At 40.2% G+C, this 17,839-nt stretch overlaps 3 protein-coding genes across 3 annotated transcripts; all 3 read right to left on the reverse strand.

Moving 5' to 3' along the window:
• Positions 1 to 1,440: 1,440 nt before the first annotated feature.
• Positions 1,441 to 3,864, reverse strand: LOC146617816 (ATP-dependent RNA helicase DDX54-like). The gene is made up of 5 exons (XM_085373533.1): positions 3,814 to 3,864; positions 3,137 to 3,285; positions 2,933 to 3,046; positions 2,614 to 2,843; positions 1,441 to 1,619 (listed from the first exon to the last, which is right to left on the reverse strand). The coding sequence occupies exons 1-5, from the start codon at positions 3,862 to 3,864 to the stop codon at positions 1,441 to 1,443; spliced, it is 723 nt and encodes a 240-aa protein (XP_085229659.1).
• Positions 3,865 to 10,302: 6,438 nt separating this feature from the next.
• LOC146617817 (uncharacterized) lies at positions 10,303 to 13,003 on the reverse strand. The gene has a single exon (XM_085372358.1). It carries the CDS (start codon positions 12,829 to 12,831, stop codon positions 10,594 to 10,596), a length of 2,238 nt encoding a protein of 745 aa, XP_085228484.1. The 5' UTR covers positions 12,832 to 13,003; the 3' UTR covers positions 10,303 to 10,593.
• A 2,218-nt stretch (positions 13,004 to 15,221) lies between these two features.
• Positions 15,222 to 17,343, reverse strand: LOC146617818 (ATP-dependent RNA helicase DDX54-like). Its single transcript, XM_085373534.1, has 5 exons — positions 17,293 to 17,343; positions 16,616 to 16,764; positions 16,412 to 16,525; positions 16,093 to 16,322; positions 15,222 to 15,400 (listed from the first exon to the last, which is right to left on the reverse strand). The coding sequence occupies exons 1-5, from the start codon at positions 17,341 to 17,343 to the stop codon at positions 15,222 to 15,224; spliced, it is 723 nt and encodes a 240-aa protein (XP_085229660.1).
• Between the last annotated feature and the right edge of the window lie 496 nt (positions 17,344 to 17,839).

Below are 17,839 nucleotides of genomic sequence, written 5' to 3' on the forward strand. Positions count from 1 at the left end.
CGGCTTCCGCAAGTGTGACGCTTATTTTGAGCGTTCAAAAACTAATAGAATATAATTTTATATTTATATTTCAATATCACAGTAATCTTCCAATTTAGAACTACAAGTTAAAAAAGAACTAACATAAATAAAATACACTTCAGCTAATTACTTAAAAAAATAATTTATTTTCCCAAACCACGCAGAGCCGCACTAAAAGGACTAAAGAGCCGCAGGTTGCTGACCCCTGCACTAACCTATTCAGCTGCTTGTGAATGCAAATATCTAATCAGCCAATCACATGCCAGAAAAAAAAAAAAAGGGTGATTTAAGTGACTTTGAAGGCAGCATTGCTGTTGGTGACAGATGGGCTGTTTTACGTTTTTCAGACACTCCTGATCTTCTCAAATTTTCTCAGGAATTTACAGAGAACAGTCCAAACTGAAAAGCGAAATAAACATTTCCCTGGGTAAAAATGCCTTGTTGATTGCAGAAGTCAGAGGGGCGTGGCCATGCTGAAGGCAAGAGGAATTCTAAGCCAGTTTCTCAACCCAGCCCATCTGATATCAGTAACCACAACACATTCAAAGTCAATTAAAAGTCGCCTTTCTTGCCCGTTCCGATGCTCGCTTTCAACTTTGAAATGAGACCACTTGGACAACAGTAATGATAAATAATTGCAAATAGAGCACGTTTACAGAATTTAATGTCATTTTTATAGAGCACCTCTTATTTTAAGAAAAGATGGGCGAGACGATTTTTGAAACTAACTGCAAATTAAGCACACAATATTTAATATCTGTATTTTACCATTTTGATAAGACATATTTCAGTACTCCAAAACACTTTTATTAGACTGCCAACATGCTTACAAGTAGTAAATCCAGGTTAGTGGATCATAATTAAACATAACTCTGTGGCAAACGCAGAGTTCAGCAGGCCATCAAGGAAGAAGTGACGTGCATTTCTGCAGTGTAAAGATTCACAAATGATTTTCTCCTTAATCTACCAACAAATGCGCGTGCTCTTTGTGAGCTCGTTCCCGGCTCGTAACCAGCGCGTTCTGCCGTCGAGGGCGATCATTGGTTAAATGTGATCATGTGACTGATGCAAGCCAGATCCTTTTATTTAGCAAAACTATGATTAATAGTTAAATATTATTGTTGAGGGGCACAGACAGGACTCCGCACGCACACACACATAAAATAAATAAATAAATAAATAAAAAAAATTTAAAAGTTGCCTCAACAAAAGGGCACTTTGGGCACTCATCAGGAAAGGGGCGGGTGCTCAAGCCCCTCTAGCCCCCCCCTCTGCACGTCCCTGTTCTCAGATGATTCTGACGCTTATCACCCAGTTCCTCGTGATGTCCTCCACACCATCAACCCTCTGTCCTCCTCCCAGTTTCTTCCTCAGCTTGCCTTTCTTATGGCCACCCCTTCCAAAACCTGACTTTTTAACTTATCCGAGCCACTTTTTGTTCTTGGAGCGGAGCTTCCTCATCCCCCCGCCCTGCAGGAACTGGTGCTTCTGCTTTTTCTTGCGCTGCTTCATGATCTGATCCTTTGTTTTCAGCTCCGAGCGTGCTTTGTGGTCACCGGAGCTCTGTACGTTTGGACCTCGTCGGCCACGGCCACGACCTGGGAGAGGCACGACACAACAAAGAGGTTGGAGGTTATAGCTCGCAAGGCTGGAAGAGGGACTTGAAGTATTTACCTTTAGAGTTGAGTTAAAACATGGTGGCTGATGTTCTATATTTAACAGGCAGACATGTTTGTGCTATTCATTTTGATGCCTTCCTACCTCTTGCTGGCTTCCTGCCTCCTCCGCCTGTTTCTCCATCTGATCCAGATCCTGTATCATCAATCTTGTATTTTTTCCTTCACTCCTCATAACTGACATGTCAGAGCGTTCTCACTCCCGAGGCGTAACATGTCGACGTTTTGTCACGTCCCGCGGCGTTCCTGAGGAACGCGAAAGGAGACCTTCGGCGTTCTTATGGTACGCGGCGGGTTATGGCTGGGATCCAGTGCAATGACGCTTCCGCGGTAATAGATGTTCCAGCCCTGTATTCCAGCCCTAAACCTAACCTTATCCCTAGCCCTGACCATAACCTTATTCCTGACCTTAACCAGGACTTTAATGAAGTTAAATAGCGTGTTTCTAAGCGATTTGAATAAAAAGAGCGAACATGTGTAGATTCAGTCCAGACGGTTCTCATATTTCCTCTTTTTTCCGAGGTCGTCATTTAGGAACGTGGTGGGTAGCCGAAAACGTAATATGGTGACTGTTATGGATAGGCGTAGCTTTGGGTCACGTGGTGTCAGTAATAGTGATTGTTATATCACCTGTTCACGGCCCGAGGGAAATTTTGTGAATGAGTGGGTGATGGGGGAAGTCGACTTTTGCTGACCGCTCAAGCTTGGAATGTTTTTGATCACTGTTTTTCTACGGATTTTAAGGATTTGATAACAAATAAAGGAGTTTTAACTTGGAACTTTGACTTACGTTTTAAACAGCGGGCGCGTCAACAATATTCCCCTATTCAGCTGCTCGGCGACTCAAAGGCTTGATAGTCGCCAACAGTGACGATTTGTCACCTAGCGTAAAATGTTACGCTTTGGGAGTGAGAACGGGTTGGACATGTTGTCAAGTGATACAACATCTTCACAGTACAGCTTAATATTGTCATAGGAGTAGAGAAGAGGGTCATTGAGAGCAGCACACAGAGAAGCTTTTTGTTGGAAGGATACAAGTTCTTCCTGTTCTTCTTGTTACTGATAACCTGACCGCTGTCTGTTTTGATCTTCTTCTTCTGGTCTTCTTTTCCCGTTTCTCTCACAAAACGCTTCCTCTTACGGTCCCTAAAAAAAGAAGGGGGAAAAAAGACTTTAAATTATAGTTTGAAATGACCATTTGGTGGATACTGAGTCAAACATAGGGAAATTTGTACCATTTCATCATTTTCTTCTGCTGGTTAAGGCGATCGCCTTCATCTCCCATGAGATCAAGGACAGCTGAAGAGGCCTGCTGTTCAAAAGCACTGCCCTCTCCACCGAGACTCAACCTGTCGACGCATAACACAGGACAAAACAGCATAAAACACAAAGCCATTCACATTTTTTAAAGAAACAGATGCAACAGTTTAATGCCTCACCCTCTCTCAGAGTCAAAGTCTTTAGGTCTGTAAGGGATATAATACTCTTCATCTTTGCCTGACTGCCTCTTTTTCTTGGTCTTTGGTCGCTCTTCGCCATCTTCCTGCTGACCTCTTCTTTTACCACCTACCACCTCTGAAAACACCCCCTGGTGGAAATAGAAAGAATTACATGGTACAAAGTGACAAAGCATGATACAGAGATCCTACTATCTTCCTCTTCTAGTTTGTATACAACATCATCTACATCAAAACTGCACTTTATTTTGCTTCTTCTTCATCAGACAGCACAAACAACTTTCTCATTTTGACTCAAATATTGGTTTTGAATGAAAATGATGAAACAATCCTGGGTGTTTATTCAACTTGTGAGCAGGTTTTCTAATCCACCGTACTATTATTATTGACACTAGTACATGTTTGTGCTGCTGGCAAACTAATACACTCAAGAACATATAGCAAAGCAAAAAAGTGAAAAGTAGGTCTTGCCTACATAAATAAACATAAGACAGTTGTGAAACTTTGACATAGTAACATCTGCAGTAATATTTACACCTGTGATGACATCTCACCAGCATTAGCCTTATTTTGAAACCAAGATTGTTTACACAGAGTTTGTAATTGCAGAGAAATGCTCCATTTATTTTGGTCATTTCATTTTTGAGCAGGAAGCTCACCTTTCTTGTTATAGCCTTTAGACGAATAGAGAGTTTTCCAATTAAATACATATTCTTTAAATAATGTTCCCTCTTATAAAAAGTAGGATAATTTAAAAAATTTTTTTTAAAAATGTATTATACCTCTATTACTTAGAAAAAAAACTGTTTTTTTTTCTGTTGTCTGTTATATAACGTTAGTGATGCTCGTTTCAATTCATTTCTTAATCAGCTAAACAGGTCAGTTAAGAAACAGTCAAATATTAAGTTAAATTTGAAAACGGTTTAAAAAAAAATATCCCCATTCCAAAATGTCACATGACAATCTCATTGGCTCACGGAGTTATGATGTCACTACACGATCCTTTGAAGTTTTTCCTTAAACAGGGGTGACACACAGCAGTTTTTTAGTTCGTGTCTTCGCAGCATTTGTGTTTGCAGCCTTCACACGTTCACCACAGAAACTTTTGGAAACCTTTTCAGAGTTGTCGTGTACAACCTTCAACATGTATCCAACAAGACACCAACCAAGGCAAAAAGATTACGCCGCTTCTCCTTCCTGTCGTGGCCGGCCAATTTCCCCAAATGACCTCTTAGCCGTCCAAAGGGCATTACATGACAGTAAGAAGGAAAACTACCATCTCCAGAATAAAATTCAACAGATTGAAGAAGAGAAACTTCAACTGGAGGAGAAGTGTAGACAGATGGAAGCGCAAAATAAGAACCTGGAAGAAAGACAAAAACGCCAGCCCGACATAAATATTATTAATGAAGGTTGGGGAATCAAGTTTGGACAAGCCCGAGAGCAGATTGTCTTCCTAATTAAGGAAAACAAGCAAAAGAGCGTGGAACTAAAGGAGATGTCCAACCAGCTTAAAGACAGCAAAGCTACTGTTGAGAAGACAGAATGGGATCTCCAATATATGGACCAAATGAATCGGCTGCTCCAAACAAACTTCGATGAAGCTGTGAAAAAAAATGAAGAAATCCTCCAACAGAAGGAAGAACAGGAGAAAAAGCAAAGAGACATGGAGCACAAACTCAAAGTCACGGAGGAAAAATACAGAATGCTGAAAGAGAAGGTGGATGATACTCTGCGCCAAAACAAAGACCTCCTTCACGAGAAAAAGCAACTAGAAGGGGAAAAAGAAAAACTGGACAAACAATGCTCGCACATGCAGAAAAGGATGGAGCAAATGGCGAGAAACAACTCCGAGCTCACTAAGGGGATATTGTTGGAATACAACAACTTGAAGCGCAAACACACTGAAATGCAGGCGCAAAAGCAAGAACAAGACAACATACATGACGACCTGCAGGGTACGCTCCAAGATATCCACAAAAGAAATGAGGAGCTACAAGACATGTACAAAGAAGTACAACAAAGAAACGCAGACATGCACAAGGACAAGATAATGCAGGAGGAAACATCCAAAGAGCTCAGGGAAAAGCTTGAAGAAAAACAAGCAACGTTGGAAGAGGTGGAGAAAACGTGCAAGAAGCTTGAGAAACAAAACAAAGAAACCATCGATGAGTTGAGAACCCTCATCCTGGAAAAAAAAGCTCTTGTAGAAAACTGCATGAAAAAGAAGAACAAACGCTTCCGCTGGCCCTGGAGGAGGAACTCTACTGCTTCCTCAGCAGGTGTAGCCTCGTCTTGCTCCACCTCTGTTCACCTCCCCAACCAGTCCCGGCAGTTGACTGTCCCCTCCTGAGCCTGGTTCTGCCAGAGGTTTCTGCCCGTTTAAAGGCAGTTTTTCCTCCCCACTGTCGCCTAGTGCGTGCTCAGAGGGGATTGTTGGGGTTTTCTCTCCTCTACCTTGTTTCATTATTTACTTAACTTTTTGTGCTTACTTCATTTTACCTTGTTTCATTATTTACTTAACTTTTTGTGCTTGCTTCATTTTACCTTGTTTCATTATTTACTTGTTAACGTTTTGTTCTTACTTCATTTTACCTTGTTTCATTATTTACTTGTTTAACTTTTTCTTTTTCAACTTATTCATAAAACAATAAACCAATTGAATTTATCCTTTGAGTATTTTTCATCTTTTCATCTATAACTTTTTCAAACATTCATATCTGTCGTTTATCTTCTTCTTGAAACCTCATAAATGGTGAAGGAAAAATCCTGGAACATGGTTTGAAACACTGAAATTGTTTCAGCTGAAACCGGCAAAGTCATACGTGTGTGTGTGTGTGTGTGTGTGTGTGTGTGTGTGTGTGTGTGTGTGTGTGTGTGTGTTACTCTGTACATGAAACAACTTTGTAGAAAACCATTTTCCTGTCGAAACATTAGCAAACACAAACAAAGTGTTATTAACAAACGAATTACTAATATCCCTCTCTATGATAGTGATTTATTTTCTTACGGGATTAAAACTGTAAATTTTACCAAACTAAAGAAAGTAATACAAAGTAATAAAACTTTTTATCATTTAGTTAAGATCCAACATCCATTCTTTTCATAGTTGGTTGCTACCACCAGAGGGCGACATGGAGTACTTTTACCCATGTAGAGAAACATAAACGCTCATATATTACACACGCACCAACATTTTACTGTCTATTACTACATCAGTCTGTTTACATTAAACTGATATTGATAAATAAACTCACAAATATAGCTTCATGAATTTGGTAACGTCCTGTAAGTCATATCGTCAAATGCTTTTGTTCCAAAATAAAAAGGCTGTTGAAATAATGATTGGTGTGGTTTTTACAGGTGAATGAGCAGCAGAATAACTACAGAGAATCTGTGAATACATGAATGACCTTTTGTAATATGCCTTTAGCCTATTAGTGCCCTGAAAGAGTGGAGATTTTACCTATTTTAGCAAAATGATCTACAAACTGTATGGGTGAATATAGGAGCTTGTTAACAGGTTAGCATGTCCAACTAACAGACAGGAAAATGAGCTATGTATTTTTTAGATATCATGTTATCAGCTGACCACTGAAAGCTCTTTCTGCATATATCTTCTACACGTTCTGTCTCTTGTCACGTGTGTGTTTATATTTAAATCATGTATGTTGATTATTTAAATATGCTTTTTCATTCATTTTTTAAAAATGTCAACAGCTGTCGTTTACAGATTCATTGTTTACTATATGCTATATATATATATATGAACATGAACAAAACTGAAAACACTGGGTCACCGACCCAGGAACCCTGACAATATGTATTTTACCTGGTTAATGTGTGTGGCGGGGCGTGGTCTGCAGCGCCGCTGCAGGGGAGGCGGACGCACCTGAGCGGCACCCGCGATCACGCCTCGGCGCCTTAACGTCTGTGCTCTCTATGCTGTTGTGTTGGTATGTGTCGGGCTGTGAGCTTTAACACCGGCTGTATGCATACAGCAACCGTGTGTGAAAAGTGGTCAATAAAGAGAAGCTGTAAAGCGTGTTCATGGAAACATCGTTGGGTCTGCCGTGATATGTTTACAATGGGACTTCTGCTCCTGAATCTCTGCGCACAGCGTCTACAAATTGGAGCTGTATGAAGTCACTTTCATCTTTATGCAGGACTGTAAGCTGTCATCTGTGAGGCGTGAGCGGTGTTTGTTTTTAACATAGTTCACGGTGGAGCTGCTGACATAATGTGGATCCGAAGATTGATAATTAGCCTACCTGGGGTTGAAAGTCTCGATAAATGCACGGCGTTTCGGCGGGTATATCGGCTTCCGCAAGTGTGACGCTTATTTTGAGCGTTCAAAAACTAATAGAATATAATTTTATATTTATATTTCATTTCAATATCACAGTAATCTTCCAATTTAGAACTACAAGTTAAAAAAGAACTAACATAAATAAAATACACTTCAGCTAATTACTTAAAAAAATAATTTATTTTCCCAAACCACGCAGAGCCGCACTAAAAGGACTAAAGAGCCGCAGGTTGCTGACCCCTGCACTAACCTATTCAGCTGCTTGTGAATGCAAATATCTAATCAGCCAATCACATGCCAGAAAAAAAAAAAAAGGGTGATTTAAGTGACTTTGAAGGCAGCATTGCTGTTGGTGACAGATGGGCTGTTTTACGTTTTTCAGACACTCCTGATCTTCTCAAATTTTCTCAGGAATTTACAGAGAACAGTCCAAACTGAAAAGCGAAATAAACATTTCCCTGGGTAAAAATGCCTTGTTGATTGCAGAAGTCAGAGGGGCGTGGCCATGCTGAAGGCAAGAGGAATTCTAAGCCAGTTTCTCAACCCAGCCCATCTGATATCAGTAACCACAACACATTCAAAGTCAATTAAAAGTCGCCTTTCTTGCCCGTTCCGATGCTCGCTTTCAACTTTGAAATGAGACCACTTGGACAACAGTAATGATAAATAATTGCAAATAGAGCACGTTTACAGAATTTAATGTCATTTTTATAGAGCACCTCTTATTTTAAGAAAAGATGGGCGAGACGATTTTTGAAACTAACTGCAAATTAAGCACACAATATTTAATATCTGTATTTTACCATTTTGATAAGACATATTTCAGTACTCCAAAACACTTTTATTAGACTGCCAACATGCTTACAAGTAGTAAATCCAGGTTAGTGGATCATAATTAAACATAACTCTGTGGCAAACGCAGAGTTCAGCAGGCCATCAAGGAAGAAGTGACGTGCATTTCTGCAGTGTAAAGATTCACAAATGATTTTCTCCTTAATCTACAGTCACACAAAGCGCCAGGAAAATCTTTGGTGATGTTCTCAGACAGGGACGTGCAGAGAGGTTTAAAGGGGCGGGTGCTCAAAGTTAAAAAGGGGCACATTGAACCATGCTGAATAACAACAACACACATTCATCAAGAATCTAATATGGGAAGGGCAGGGCTGTGTTGATCTGAGACTGTAGACATTAAAAAGTCCACAGGAGAGATGGTAGCTGATTAAACAAGTTTCATGAGATAATAACAAAATGCAAAGATTGGTGACAGCGCTTGGAACCATAAGGCAACGAAAAACTGTGACATAAACTCGGCTCTGCCTGTGAATCACTCTTTGCTTCTCTTCTTCCTTCCTTCCCATCATTTCATATATCACTCTCCACTTGCTGTCTATCTGAGAACAAGGCACAACTTGCTATTGCAATAAACTATAATCTAATTATCCACACCTAACAACTCTTGCACTTAATCTATAATAAAATGATGACAGCAAAATGTTATAGCCCTGCCTTTAGTAGCCTCATACAGCTCCTACTGTTTCCTCCTCATGTCCTTACCAGCCATGTCTGCACAATGTTATATCATGAGTAATATTTTTTTAAATCCAGCTAAATAAAACACACACATGCACACACAGTGACATTTTAGACCTTCTTCAGAATACTGTATATACTATGGGCATCCTTACATTATTATTTATTACTAGAGCTACAATAATAAAGCAATGAGGAGGGGGAAGTAATAAATATGAAATAATGTATTTATGATGATTCCATTTGTTTCACTATCCACTCTGTGCAGGGCAAAGCTTATTACATTTTTAAACTGTAGAGATACAATCATTTTACTGCTGTAAAATCCAACTTTTGTCTTATTTAAAATATAAATCTAATATAATCTGCTTCTTAATGTATGTTCTTTAAAATACAGCGTGTGTTTTTTAATATATTATAATTATAATAATTATTATGTGGACATGCATATTAGATCGTTTTTTAGTGAAATATAATCCCTCCAGAAAGGCAGGAAATGCCCAGAAACTTACTTTAAAACTAAATATGTTCCCTAAAACGGTGACAGAGCTACAGACCCATGACAGCCTTACACAGGTAGCCAGCAGCTATGACCAGCACTACTTGTGCAGTTAATAAAAGGACAGGTAATGTTTGTCACGCTGTTGCACACACAGCACGCTCGTTTGTTTCAGTTCGTCAGTTGCAACAAGACAGCTTACCAACGTGTATGTAATAAGCTAATACTCCTGTGTGCTACACACTACAGTGTGCGCTGTACACCTACTTACTGGGTTTGTCGCATCAGTCTGTGTCTCTGAGTTAACTTGTGTTTCTCCTACAGCTCCGGACCGCAACAAATGCGCGTGCTCTTTGTGAGCTCGTTCCCGGCTCGTAACCAGCGCGTTCTGCCGTCGAGGGCGATCATTGGTTAAATGTGATCATGTGACTGATGCAAGCCAGATCCTTTTATTTAGCAAAACTATGATTAATAGTTAAATATTATTGTTGAGGGGCACAGACAGGACTCCGCACGCACACACACATAAAATAAATAAATAAATAAATAAATAAAATTTAAAAGTTGCCTCAACAAAAGGGCACTTTGGGCACTCATCAGGAAAGGGGCGGGTGCTCAAGCCCCTCTAGCCCACCCTCTGCACGTCCCTGGTCTCTATCCATCTAGTATTAAATCTTTCTGGGAAACAAGTATGTATATTATGCACACACACAAACACACATGCAGCTATTACCTATTTCTTGTTTTTATACCTAAGATGAATTATTGTTGAATGAAGACATTTTTCAAACAAATGTAAAATGTGGGCAATTGTGTTTATTGGGTAAAGGAAAAGGCAGAAGGGGGGGAAAGGATAGAAAGAATGAAAGAGAGAGATGAGAGAAAACCCCAACAATCCCCTCTGAGCAAGCAGCAGGCGACAGTGGATAGGAAAAACTCCTTTTAAAGTGAAAGACACCTAAAGGAGAAACCTATGGCAGAACCAGGCTCAGGAGGGGGCAGTCAACTGCCGGGACTGGTCGGGGGGTGAGGGTGAAAAAAGAAAAAGGAGGGAGGGGAAGGGGGGAAATGAAGATGGAATAGAGGTGGAGGAAGACGAGGTTACATCAGGTGAGAAGCAGCAGTGCCCCTCCTCCAGAACCAGTGGAAGCGTTTTTTCTTCTTTTTCAGATACTCTTCCACCAGCACTTTTTTCTCAATGATGAGGGTTTTCAGCTCATCGATTGTTTCTGCGTTTTCTTTCTCAAGTTTGTTGCATCTTTTCACCATGTCTTCTAATTGTTCTTGTTTTTCTTTAAGCTTGTCTTTCAGTTCTTTAACTATTGCCTCCTCTATTCGCTTTGCCTTGTGCACATCTGTGTGCATGTCTTCCAGCTGCTGGTTTCTCTTCTGGATTTCTTGAAGTCTACACTGCAGGTCTTTATGTGTTTTCTGTTGTTCTTGCTTTTGCGCCTGGATTTCAGTGTTTTTGTACTTCAAGGTCTTAGAAAGTTCCTCAAGTTCGGTATTTTTTCTCAGCATCTCATTGATGCTACTCTGCATCGCTGAGCATTGTTTTTCCAGCTTTTTCTTTTCTTCTTCCAGTACAGTTGATTTGTACTTTGTTTCGTTATACAATTCTTGGAGTGCTTGATTTTTCCTCTGGAGATGAAGTTTTTCTTCTTCCTGTTGTATTTTCTGTTGGTCTTTTTCTTGAAGAAGCTCTTTATTTCCGTGCACTTTTTTATCAAGCCTGATTTGGAGCGATCTGTGTTTTTCCTCCATCTCGTCAAGCTTGGAGTCCATTTCTTTCTGTTTCATTTCCAGTTTCTTCTTGTCTTGAAGCAACTGTTGACTTTTGTGCAGAGTTTTGTCATGTTTCACCTGCAGCGCTTTGTATTTTTCCTCCATGGCTTGGAGTTTGCTCTGCAGGTCTCTCTGCTCTACGGGCTCTTGTTTCTTTTCTTGGAGGTTCTCCTTATTTCTCTCCAGAGCTTCATCAAGCATTACTCGCAAGCCTTCATTTTGTTTCTCAATGTTCCTCAGCTTGCAATCCATTTCTTCCTTTTTTATTTTCTGTTGGTCTATCTTGTGAAGAAACTCTTTATTTCTCTCCAGAGCTTCATCAAGCATCACTTGCAAGCCTTCATTCTGTTTCTTGATGTGCCTCAGCTTGCAATCCATTTCTTCCTTTTTTATTTTCTGTTGGTCTTTCTCGTGCAGAAACTCTTTATTTCTCTCCAGAGCTTCATCAAGCATCACTTGCAACCCTTCATTTTGTTTCTCGATGTTCCTCAGCTTGCAATCCATTTCTTCCTGATGTATTTTCTGTTGGTCTTTTTCTTGAAGCAGCTCTTTATTTTTGAGCAGTGTTTCCTCAAGAGTTAGTTGCAGCATTTTCAGTTTTTCCTCCAAGACTTCAAGCTGGGAGTCTGTTTCTTTCTCCAGCATTTCTTGTTGCTCTCTCTCTTGAATGAACTCTTTATTTCTGTGCACTGTTTTCTCAAGCTTGATTTGGAGCGATCTGTGTTTTTCCTCCATCTCGTCAAGCTTGGAGTCAATTTCCTTCTGTTTCATTTCCATTTGCTTCTTGTCTTGAAGCAACTGTTGACTTTTGTGCAGAGTTTTGTCATGTTTCACCTGCAGCGCTTTGTATTTTTCCTCCATGGCTTGGAGTTTGCTCTGCATGTCTCTCTGCTGTGTGGACTGTTGCTTCTCTTCTTGGTGGATTTCCTTCAGTTTTTCCAGAGCTTCGTCAAGCTTCTCTTGGAGCTCCTGATTCTTCTTGACCATGTTTTCCTGTTTTATGCTCTCTTTTTTCTCCTTTTGGAGCAGATCTTTATTTTTTTCCAGAGCTCCATCAAGCTTTTCTTGGAGCTCCTGATTCTTCTTGAGCATTTTATCCCCTTTAATGCTCTCTTTTTTCTCATTTTGGAGCAGATCTTTAATTTTTTCTAGAGCTTCATCAAGCTTTTCTTGGAGCTCGTGATTCTTCTTATCTTGGAGAGCCCATTGTTTCTCCTCAATAATACCTTCCCTTTCCTGAAGCTGGTAGGATAATTTTTCTAATTCAGCGCTCTTTCTCTCATTTTCTTCTGTCAGGATCTTAATCTTTTCTCTGTTCATGAGATTTTCCTTCTCCATTTCTTCCAATCGCTTTTCCTCTAATTCCACCTGTTCATCCCAAGGAAGAGAGCTGATGTAAGGGTCTAGGGACTCATACCATGGAATAGAGCTGGGGTCAGCTTCTTGTCTTTCTTGCTCTTTCTGAGACATGTTGGAGTCTGTATACCGTGAGTACGAAAAGTATCCAGATGTTTGAAAATGCTTTACTGGTGAACGTTTGAATGCTGCTAACATAAGTGCTGCAAATAACGGACTGAAAGTTGTACCTCCTCACCCCTATTTATGGATTCAGAAGCCTGTGACATCACAATTCCATAAGCCAATGAGGTTGTCACATGACATTCTAGAATGAGGTCATGTTTTTGTATGAATTTTTTAAATAACATCAACATTCCGTAAGCCAATGAGGTTCTTACATGACTTTTGAATGAGGATAATTATTTTGTGTTAATCGACATAGCCTGCTGCAGCTCAGAGCTCGTGAGCTCAAACGATCCTCCAACCTCAGCCTCCCGGTAGCTTGGATTACAGGCACGCGCCACCGCACCCGGCGAGAAGCAGCTACGTTAACAGGGCTTTTAACTATGTCTGAGGTGACATCATGACACTAACCTGCTGCCCATCATTAGCAAAGTTGTAATGATGGGCAGCAAAGATGAGGAATGAATGGTGCACAATTGTTATATGCAAGTTTTTAGAAAGCTCGTGGTTAACCCAAGAGTATTTTGTCACAATATCAAGAAGAGTAAAGCTTCAATGTCAAGAATAGATAGGAATATAGGGAATTATATATTTTTATTTAAAGACAGGACTCACATGTTTTCATTTCTAGTCTTTAAAACCTGTCTCTATCAGGGACGTGCAGAGAGGTTTAAAGGGGCGGGTGCTCAAAGTTAAAAAGGGGCACATTGAACCATGCTGAATAACAACAACACACATTCATCAAGAATCTAATATGGGAAGGGCAGGGCTGTGTTGATCTGAGACTGTAGACATTAAAAAGTCCACAGGAGAGATGGTAGCTGATTAAACAAGTTTCATGAGATAATAACAAAATGCAAAGATTGGTGACAGCGCTTGGAACCATAAGGCAACGAAAAACTGTGACATAAACTCGGCTCTGCCTGTGAATCACTCTTTGCTTCTCTTCTTCCTTCCTTCCCATCATTTCATATATCACTCTCCACTTGCTGTCTATCTGAGAACAAGGCACAACTTGCTATTGCAATAAACTATAATCTAATTATCCACACCTAACAACTCTTGCACTTAATCTATAATAAAATGATGACAGCAAAATGTTATAGCCCTGCCTTTAGTAGCCTCATACAGCTCCTACTGTTTCCTCCTCATGTCCTTACCAGCCATGTCTGCACAATGTTATATCATGAGTAATATTTTTTTAAATCCAGCTAAATAAAACACACACATGCACACACAGTGACATTTTAGACCTTCTTCAGAATACTGTATATACTATGGGCATCCTTACATTATTATTTATTACTAGAGCTACAATAATAAAGCAATGAGGAGGGGGAAGTAATAAATATGAAATAATGTATTTATGATGATTCCATTTGTTTCACTATCCACTCTGTGCAGGGCAAAGCTTATTACATTTTTAAACTGTAGAGATACAATCATTTTACTGCTGTAAAATCCAACTTTTGTCTTATTTAAAATATAAATCTAATATAATCTGCTTCTTAATGTATGTTCTTTAAAATACAGCGTGTTTTTTAATATATTATAATTATAATAATTATTATGTGGACATGCATATTAGATCGTTTTTTAGTGAAATATAATCCCTCCAGAAAGGCAGGAAATGCCCAGAAACTTACTTTAAAACTAAATATGTTCCCTAAAACGGTGACAGAGCTACAGACCCATGACAGCCTTACACAGGTAGCCAGCAGCTATGACCAGCACTACTTGTGCAGTTAATAAAAGGACAGGTAATGTTTGTCACGCTGTTGCACACACAGCACGCTCGTTTGTTTCAGTTCGTCAGTTGCAACAAGACAGCTTACCAACGTGTATGTAATAAGCTAATACTCCTGTGTGCTACACACTACAGTGTGCGCTGTACACCTACTTACTGGGTTTGTCGCATCAGTCTGTGTCTCTGAGTTAACTTGTGTTTCTCCTACAGCTCCGGACCGCAACAAATGCGCGTGCTCTTTGTGAGCTCGTTCCCGGCTCGTAACCAGCGCGTTCTGCCGTCGAGGGCGATCATTGGTTAAATGTGATCATGTGACTGATGCAAGCCAGATCCTTTTATTTAGCAAAACTATGATTAATAGTTAAATATTATTGTTGAGGGGCACAGACAGGACTCCGCACGCACACACACATAAAATAAATAAATAAATAAATAAATAAAAAAAATTTAAAAGTTGCCTCAACAAAAGGGCACTTTGGGCACTCATCAGGAAAGGGGCGGGTGCTCAAGCCCCTCTAGCCCCCCCCTCTGCACGTCCCTGTTCTCAGATGATTCTGACGCTTATCACCCAGTTCCTCGTGATGTCCTCCACACCATCAACCCTCTGTCCTCCTCCCAGTTTCTTCCTCAGCTTGCCTTTCTTATGGCCACCCCTTCCAAAACCTGACTTTTTAACTTATCCGAGCCACTTTTTGTTCTTGGAGCGGAGCTTCCTCATCCCCCCGCCCTGCAGGAACTGGTGCTTCTGCTTTTTCTTGCGCTGCTTCATGATCTGATCCTTTGTTTTCAGCTCCGAGCGTGCTTTGTGGTCACCGGAGCTCTGTACGTTTGGACCTCGTCGGCCACGGCCACGACCTGGGAGAGGCACGACACAACAAAGAGGTTGGAGGTTATAGCTCGCAAGGCTGGAAGAGGGACTTGAAGTATTTACCTTTAGAGTTGAGTTAAAACATGGTGGCTGATGTTCTATATTTAACAGGCAGACATGTTTGTGCTATTCATTTTGATGCCTTCCTACCTCTTGCTGGCTTCCTGCCTCCTCCGCCTGTTTCTCCATCTGATCCAGATCCTGTATCATCAATCTTGTATTTTTTCCTTCACTCCTCATAACTGACATGTCAGAGCGTTCTCACTCCCGAGGCGTAACATGTCGACGTTTTGTCACGTCCCGCGGTGTTCCTGAGGAACGCGAAAGGAGACCTTCGGCGTTCTTATGGTACGCGGCGGGTTATGGCTGGGATCCAGTGCAATGACGCTTCCGCGGTAATAGATGTTCCAGCCCTGTATTCCAGCCCTAAACCTAACCTTATCCCTAGCCCTGACCATAACCTTATTCCTGACCTTAACCAGGACTTTAATGAAGTTAAATAGCGTGTTTCTAAGCGATTTGAATAAAAAGAGCGAACATGTGTAGATTCAGTCCAGACGGTTCTCATATTTCCTCTTTTTTCCGAGGTCGTCATTTAGGAACGTGGTGGGTAGCCGAAAACGTCATATGGTGACGATTTGTCACCTAGCGTAAAATGTTACGCTTTGGGAGTGAGAACGGGTTGGACATGTTGTCAAGTGATACAACATCTTCACAGTACAGCTTAATATTGTCATAGGAGTAGAGAAGAGGGTCATTGAGAGCAGCACACAGAGAAGCTTTTTGTTGGAAGGATACAAGTTCTTCCTGTTCTTCTTGTTACTGATAACCTGACCGCTGTCTGTTTTGATCTTCTTCTTCTGGTCTTCTTTTCCCGTTTCTCTCACAAAACGCTTCCTCTTACGGTCCCTAAAAAAAGAAGGGGGAAAAAAGACTTTAAATTATAGTTTGAAATGACCATTTGGTGGATACTGAGTCAAACATAGGGAAATTTGTACCATTTCATCATTTTCTTCTGCTGGTTAAGGCGATCGCCTTCATCTCCCATGAGATCAAGGACAGCTGAAGAGGCCTGCTGTTCAAAAGCACTGCCCTCTCCACCGAGACTCAACCTGTCGACGCATAACACAGGACAAAACAGCATAAAACACAAAGCCATTCACATTTTTTAAAGAAACAGATGCAACAGTTTAATGCCTCACCCTCTCTCAGAGTCAAAGTCTTTAGGTCTGTAAGGGATATAATACTCTTCATCTTTGCCTGACTGCCTCTTTTTCTTGGTCTTTGGTCGCTCTTCGCCATCTTCCTGCTGACCTCTTCTTTTACCACCTACCACTTCTGAAAACACCCCCTGGTGGAAATAGAAAGAATTACATGGTACAAAGTGACAAAGCATGATACAGAGATCCTACTATCTTCCTCTTCTAGTTTGTATACAACATCATCTACATCAAAACTGCACTTTATTTTGCTTCTTCTTCATCAGACAGCACAAACAACTTTCTCATTTTGACTCAAATATTGGTTTTGAATGAAAATGATGAAACAATCCTGGGTGTTTATTCAACTTGTGAGCAGGTTTTCTAATCCACCGTACTATTATTATTGACACTAGTACATGTTCGTGCTGCTGGCAAACTAATACACTCAAGAACATATAGCAAAGCAAAAAAGTGAAAAGTAGGTCTTGCCTACATAAATAAACATAAGACAGTTGTGAAACTTTGACATAGTAACATCTGCAGTAATATTTACACCTGTGATGACATCTCACCAGCATTAGCCTTATTTTGAAACCAAGATTGTTTACACAGACTTTGTAATTGCAGAGAAATGCTCCATTTATTTTGGTCATTTCATTTTTGAGCAGGAAGCTCACCTTTCTTGTTATAGCCTTTAGACGAATAGAGAGTTTTCCAATTAAATACATATTCTTTAAATAATGTTCCCTCTTATAAAAAGTAGGATAATTTAAAAAAAATTTTTTTAAAATGTATTATACCTCTATTACTTAGAAAAAAACCTGTTTTTTTTCTGTTGTCTGTTATATAACGTTAGTGATGCTCGTTTCAATTCATTTCTTAATCAGCTAAACAGGTCAGTTAAGAAACAGTCAAATATTAAGTTAAATTTGAAAACGGTTTAAAAAAAAATATCCCCATTCCAAAATGTCACATGACAATCTCATTGGCTCACGGAGTTATGATGTCACTACACGATCCTTTGAAGTTTTTCCTTAAACAGGGGTGACACACAGCAGTTTTTTAGTTCGTGTCTTCGCAGCATTTGTGTTTGCAGCCTTCACACGTTCACCACAGAAACTTTTGGAAACCTTTTCAGAGTTGTCGTGTACAACCTTCAACATGTATCCAACAAGACACCAACCAAGGCAAAAAGATTACGCCGCTTCTCCTTCCTGTCGTGGC

The sequence above is a fragment of the Diplotaxodon limnothrissa genome, linkage group LG15 (assembly GCF_057381915.1).
Source record: "Diplotaxodon limnothrissa isolate DT_005_m linkage group LG15, D_limnothrissa_male_GT1.1, whole genome shotgun sequence".
NCBI lineage: Eukaryota > Metazoa > Chordata > Actinopteri > Cichliformes > Cichlidae > Diplotaxodon > Diplotaxodon limnothrissa.